Source organism: Ziziphus jujuba, chromosome 8 (assembly GCF_031755915.1).
Source record: "Ziziphus jujuba cultivar Dongzao chromosome 8, ASM3175591v1".
Taxonomy (NCBI): domain Eukaryota; kingdom Viridiplantae; phylum Streptophyta; class Magnoliopsida; order Rosales; family Rhamnaceae; genus Ziziphus; species Ziziphus jujuba.
The window spans coordinates 13,674,372-13,681,751 of NC_083386.1; the positions used below are offsets into that span (position 1 = coordinate 13,674,372).

At 35.4% G+C, this 7,380-nt stretch overlaps 1 protein-coding gene across 1 annotated transcript; it reads left to right on the forward strand.

Moving 5' to 3' along the window:
* On the forward strand, positions 1-2,925 carry LOC107413578 (ABC transporter G family member 6). The gene has a single exon (XM_016021564.4). It carries the CDS (start codon positions 354-356, stop codon positions 2,628-2,630), a length of 2,277 nt encoding a protein of 758 aa, XP_015877050.2. The 5' UTR covers positions 1-353; the 3' UTR covers positions 2,631-2,925.
* Positions 2,926-7,380: the final 4,455 nt, after the last annotated feature.

The window sequence follows — 7,380 nt, forward strand, 5'->3', positions numbered from 1 at the left end:
AAAACTCAAACATCCCAGATAGCCCAGCCTTTCTTCTTCCCCTTCTTCTTCTTCTTCTTCTTCTTCTTCTTCTTCTTTCTTCGTCTTCCAAAGCAAACACCCAACACACCCCCCCCCCCCCACTGTCCTCGTGAACAAGGCGTTTGTCTAACGCCGTTAACTGCTTTTCCTTCATTCCCGAATTACCGGCGTCAAAAAACAAACGCATATGTTGCTGAAGAAACACAAACAGAACCCATTTCCAAACACACCCTTATCTCTTTCTTAATTCTCGGGGCTCAAACTCCATAAATTGCTTACTTTACATAACCAGGCCTAGTTTGATAAAACAGCACAGAAACACTGACAAAATCATGTCCCGAGTCGTAGCAGATAATTACATATCTCCGGCAAGAGACGCGTCGTCGTATTTCCACACCATGGAGCTCAACGACTTGTCGTCGTCCGTTCCTTCCCCCGGATTGTCTCCCACTTTAGGTCAGCTTCTCAAATGCGTCGGAGATGTTCGTAAGGAAGTCACCGGAGATGGAAGCGAAACTCCGGTTCACCAAGTCGTCGATCTCACCGACGCTACGATTGAGCCGAGGTCGTTGCCGTTCGTGCTCTCTTTCAATAATCTCACTTACAGTGTGAAAGCTCCCCGGAAGATGAACTTTTCTTCGTTGTTTTCCCGGAGTCATAACCGGCTCGGAACGGCTTCGGTAGCTGAGCCGGTAGTCGGAGAGAACTTGTTCACTAGGACGAAGACTCTTCTCAACGATATCTCAGGCGAAGCTCGCGACGGCGAGATAATGGCGGTGATGGGAGCGAGTGGTTCTGGAAAATCGACTCTGATCGACGCTTTGGCGAATCGGATAGCGAAGGGGAGTTTGAAAGGAACCATGACTTTGAACGGCGAGGCTATAGAATCGCGGCTTCTGAAAGTGATTTCGGCGTACGTAATGCAAGACGACCTTCTCTTCCCGATGCTCACAGTTGAAGAGACGCTCATGTTCGCAGCGGAGTTTCGCCTCCCTCGAACGCTTTCCAAATCCAAAAAGAAGATGCGAGTTCAAGCACTAATCGACCAGCTCGGTCTCCGAAACGCCTCGAAAACCGTAATCGGGGACGAAGGCCACCGCGGAGTCTCAGGCGGAGAACGGCGGCGAGTCTCGATCGGAATCGACATAATCCACGACCCGATCCTTTTATTCCTCGACGAACCGACATCGGGACTCGATTCAACCAGCGCGTTCATGGTGGTGAAGGTGTTGCAGAGAATCGCTCAGAGTGGAAGCATCGTGATCATGTCGATTCACCAACCGAGCTATCGAATCCTAAGCTTGCTGGACCGCATGATCTTCCTCTCTCGAGGTCAAACCGTATACAGCGGCTCTCCGACGAGTCTCCCTCTTTTCTTCACCGAGTTCGGCCATCCAATCCCGGAGAACGAGAATCGAACCGAATTCGCACTGGATCTGATTCGACAACTGGAAGGCTCACCTGGAGGAACGAAAAGCTTAGTGGAATTCAACAAATCATGGCAAAGCATGAAACACACAAACCGAAACAACTCCAACGATTCAGTTGATCGGCACGGAGAGAAACTCTCTCTCAAAGAAGCAATCAGCGCGAGCATATCAAGAGGCAAATTAGTTCCAGGCGCTACGAATACCTGTGATGTCAGCCCGACCTCCATGGTTCCGACTTTTGCGAACCCATTCTGGATCGAAATGGCGGTGCTCTTCAAGCGTTCGATGAAAAACTCCAGAAGAATGCCGGAGCTGTTCGGTATTCGATTAGCTGCGGTTTTGGTCACCGGTTTCATCCTGGCGACCATGTTTTGGAACCTGGATGACTCTCCAAAAGGCGTTCAAGAACGGTTGGGATTCTTCGCTTTCGCTATGTCCACCACTTTCTACACCTGTGCTGATGCTCTCCCAGTCTTCCTTCAAGAGCGTTACGTTTTCATGAGAGAAACTGCTTACAATGCCTATCGTAGATCTTCCTACGTCCTCTCTCACTCTCTCGCCGCTTTGCCTTCGCTTGTTTTCCTCTCTTTGGCTTTCTCAGCCACCACCTTTTGGGCCGTGGGCCTCGACGGTGGACTCTCCGGTTTCCTCTTCTATTTCCTCATCATCTTCGCTTCTTTCTGGGCCGGAAGCTCCTTCGTCACTTTTCTCTCCGGTGTAGTTCCTCATGTGATGCTTGGATACACAATTGTCGTCGCCATTTTGGCTTATTTTCTGTTATTCAGTGGGTTTTTCATCAACAGGGATCGAATTCCGGGTTATTGGATTTGGTTCCACTATCTTTCCCTCGTTAAGTATCCGTACGAAGCGGTTTTGCAGAACGAGTTTGATGATCCGGTGAAGTGTTTCGTTAGGGGAATTCAGATTTTCGACAACTCGCCGCTGAAGGCCGTACCCACCGCCATGAAAATGAAGCTTCTGGAGAATATGAGCAACACGTTGGGGATGAAGATCACGAGCTCGACGTGCTTGACGACGGGTTCGGACATTTTGCAACAAGAGGGTGTGACCGATCTGAGCAAGTGGAATTGCTTGTGGATTACGGTGGCTTGGGGTTTCTTGTTTAGGATTTTGTTCTACTTTTCTCTGTTGCTCGGAAGCAAGAACAAAAGGAGGTGAAAGCTTTCAAAACGATGACGTATCGAAGGGAGGGTGTGTTTGCTGTAATGGTGTTGTTTGGCGGGAGGTTGTTTTGTTCTTTGTTGAATTTTTTTGTTTTTTTGTTCTTTTTTTTTTTTTTTTTTAATATAATCTGAAAGGTTGATGATGGTGATGGTATAAAATTCCGGTGTAAAATTGTTACATATACTCTTAATTAGCATGAAATAATCTTTCGCTTACTAAAATTATAATTCTGTTTATTATTTTGTTTAATCAATATTTTCTCGAAACAAATTATTTATTTATTGGGACAGTATTGTTGAATTAGTTTTTAAATTACATTTTCTATGATTATATGTACAGATGAATTTATAACGCTTCAAAAGCATGCATTTATGGTTATCCAAAATTTAGAAAATGATCTCAATATCTCATGAACAAAATAAGTCATCATTATCATCTCTACAAAATCATTTAGACATTTATATCTTTTTTTATATGAAAAAATTAATTATCGTGGGCATTGAACTATTATAAATATATATATATATATATATATATATATATATTTTTTTTTTTTTTCCTTTCCATATAGGACAGAAATAAAGCTTTTCGAGTCCAAATTCAATTGATGCTAAAAGGAAAATAAAAGATATTCATTCTTCTTCTTCTTCTTCTTCTTCTTATTCTTCAATGAAACCAGGAAGTTACCACAAATGCATACAAACTAATATTGCTTGTCCAATCATGTTCGGTTTTAGCAGCCCTTCAATTTATTGCTTATCATCAAAATTTTGTGGAAGCCAAATTTTGCATCAAGAATCCAACACGCATACGTTCATACAGAGAGAGAGAGAGAGAGAAATTATCTACTGGGTTCTGCTTCGCAGCTTACATTGGATTCAATATAAACTTTTCGATGGAGCATAATAAATAATTTCTGTATGTATATATGTATATATCTATATAGCATGGCTCTTCCCAATTTCATCTTTTTGTATGGTTTGGTAATTACTAATAAGTACAGCTAGCTTGCTATGGTAATACAAAAATGGCAAACACCATTAAATAAAATTCATTACACAAGACCCACACCACTTAGGGTCAGGAAATAAAGCTGCTATATAATTGTTTCACCATCATGAAAACAGGAACAAACACACAAACGCATATATATATATATATATATACACACTCTATTGAGGAACGAATTTCCAACATAGTAGATAAGTTGGGATGGTGCTAAAAAATGTGACACATCGTTAATTGTGAATTAAACTTATAAATCCAATCAGACCAATAACAACTCTTAATATTTGTCATATGCAGTATAGGTTTCCATCACGAAATAATAACTAGGCTCCTCGATAAATCAAAATCCGTATTATTTATATATGGACATTTATACGTTGTTACATCACATCTGGGGAATGCCAATCTGATCAGGTTTTCAAACTTTGCTTTGGTTCTTTCTGTTTTTTCTTCAATGCAGAATGCTTAGTTGTTAAGGGTTTTCAAAGCCCTTACTGTTATAGGTAGCTAACAACTACAGCTATTAATTACATGCATGCTACGTTTAGTCCTTGCATGTAAAGCTGTCTGCCTTACCCATCTTGAAGGAATTTAATGTAAACATTTGGAAAAAGCTTTGGAGCAGTGCCTCAATTAACTTTTAGTTCATTTTATTGGGCCTCACAAACTTCATGTATAGCTGCAAAGAAGCCTATCCAGCTAAGGAAATGAATCAATTATATGCTAAAGGAACCAGTATTCGTCCTACTGTGAGTTTGTCTTGCCCGGTTTCACATGCATTTTTCCTACCAATTTTTACCCAACCTTCTAAAAAGGTGTACAAAACGCTAGCTAACACGAGTAGTAACATGCCTTGGACAACGAATTAAAGCACCTTGACCACAAGGAAGACGATGTGGTTATTTACTGTATTTTGGTTCTTTGTTGGATCTGGCACTCATGTGTATGTATATATTCATATATATATATATATATATATATAATATATAGTTCTACTATAATATGCGTAGACGCCTACATGTGGATGTTCAATTTCATGTATTTCAGCAGATGTATATATTCCTCTATTGCATATAATTTACTAGATATTTATCCGAAATTATATCTAATTGGATGCACAAGTTCACTATGATATAGGCATGTACACACAATGTAGCAAAATTATACATATATATACATATATCTAAATATAATTTTAGATAACAAGTGATCTTGTTCACCGTAGTAGAACTAATATATATATATATATATATATAAAAAGAAAGTTAAGCTTACATCAAATCAATTTAATGATTTTAGAATCATAATTTTTTATTAGTTTAAAAACGATGATATTGTCCACTGATGATGTTGTCCACTGTGATAGAACTAACATATATATATATATATATATATACATCTATACATAACGAGAAAAAAATCAATCTCATATTAAATCGATCTAATGGTTTTAAAATCATAATTTATTTTGTTAGCTTTAAATTGGTTAAAAAGCTGCAATTTAAAAATATATATTTAATGAAATATTTAACCTATTTGGATAAAATGAATCCTATTTTAAATCTTAGCTTTTAAATAATCTAATGATTGATAAAACAAATCTTAATGGTAAAATCTTAATTAATTATTTAAAATTAAAAATCTAAATTAAATATATAGTAATCAATTAACCCTAATCATTTATTACATCATCATATCTTCCATAATAAATTAAAAATATAGTCCACAGATATAATAGCATTTATATATATTCCATGATAAATTTGGACATAGTTCTTTTTATTTATTGTTATTATTTTTTGGCTTGTGTGGCTATACCCCAGGCACCCCTCCCCCTCTAAACTCGAATCCCACTCAACTGGCGTGGATTGTGGTTCTCTGCCACTAGAGCTGCCATTACGAGTCAATTTGGACATAGTTCTTACTTCTCAAATATAATAGCAATCATGCATATTAATTCAACAATGTATTACGTAGACTTTTTAGTACAATCCAATGGTGCTATGTTTCTTTTAGACAACAATTATATTGTCGCGCGGTCGTCCATGGTTAATTGTTCAAATTTGTCCTTATGATTTTATTCTTTTGTAGTCATTAAAAATCCATATTTATTTTCTAATAGAATAAGGAAAGGGAAGTTTTTAATTTTTACATTACGTGTTTTAGGGAACTTTACAACCGATGGAAAAGATGGATCCCAAATCCAAACGAGAAAAAATAAATAAATCTTTTCGTCGAAGGGAAAAAAATTCAAAACACAAGTCAGAAAACTACGGAAAGAGACCAACATACTTTTTTATAATTTTTTTTCCTCTCTAAATGCATGAGAAGTATGGTAGTTCGAAAATATGAAGATCGATCATGCTCCTCTAATGGTATCTAAAAGTTTGAGTTGTAAAATGCTAGGTGGAAATCCAAGATTTCGTATCCTAAAAATATAAACCAAAGTTTAATGACCTATAAATTAGATTCTTCATATATATAAAAATTAAGATGTACAAATGCTCGCATAATTAAACTTATAAAATGCATAAATACATAGATAATATTATTCTAATGAATTACTGAGCTCAAATTTATTATTGACTACTTAAAAATATAACAGTATTGATAAATCATATATGGCAATATAAATTGCAAATATATTTTTATTTTTAATATATAAAACCTACTAAAGAAAAATAAATCTTTTAATAGAAAATCAATTAAATTTTTAGATTTTATTTAAATAAAATTGATTTTTTTAAAAAAATAAAAATTTTATATATTTTTTTCTTTATTCTAATTTAATTTTGTATCGTATTAACAATATAAAATGAATGTGTGTGTGTGTGTGTGTGTGTGTGTGTTTATAACATGTGAATGCAAAAGGTGGAGGTAGAATATGGACAAATTAATTAATTACTTGAAGTTGAAACAAATGGTTGCAGGTAGAAATGCTGTAGCCAAATGTGTAATCATGACTGCCATTAAACAACGTCGGTGCATGCAATTCTTTTTCTATATATTCAATTCATATTTTATGACTTCCATCTATCATAGCCTTGTCCAATTTTGTTAGGTAACCCATCTTTACCAGCCTAAGATTTCAACTCAAAGTGACTGTCTTCCAACTAAAAAGGAAAAAGATAAACTTTTTTTTTTATGGGGAACCCTACATTATAGATTTTGTTGCTGTAATTCTGTACTTTGTTTAAAATTAGATTTGATTGCTTGTCATTCTCATCTCATGATTAGTCTATTTTTACTTTGACTATATTAAAGTAACAACAGAAATAATTTATATGTATTTTTTTTTTCTCACTTTTTGAAAAATTTAATTTATTATTAAGATTTTATCCTGCTAAAGTTTTGGAATCTTAATTATATATTAGAGCTATTATATGGTACTGTCTACCACCTATTGCACGACAAGTAAACAAATAACCATAAACGTCCGAAATTTTTACCAAACTTCCATGAAAAGAGAACAATTTCTTGTGACTTTTTACTTCGTCAATTACTTAAGGCTCCTAAATATCTTCGTCATCTAGTCATTAAAATTTTTTAACAGCCAAAAAATAAAAAATTTATAAGAATATCATATAAAAAAACAAAAAAACTCTTAACAATGTATATTATTATTATTTTTTTTTTTGGGTGAATATTTATATATTACTTATATGTGTATATTGAAGAGATAAACAGGGCTATGAGAAGATAATTATGGTAATTAATTTTTTAAAAAGATAATTAT

Bases quoted from the DNA above. Each gene is read 5' to 3' on its own strand.
- LOC107413578 (XM_016021564.4), top strand. From the start codon at position 354: ATGTCCCGAGTCGTAGCAGATAATTACATATCTCCGGCAAGAGACGCG.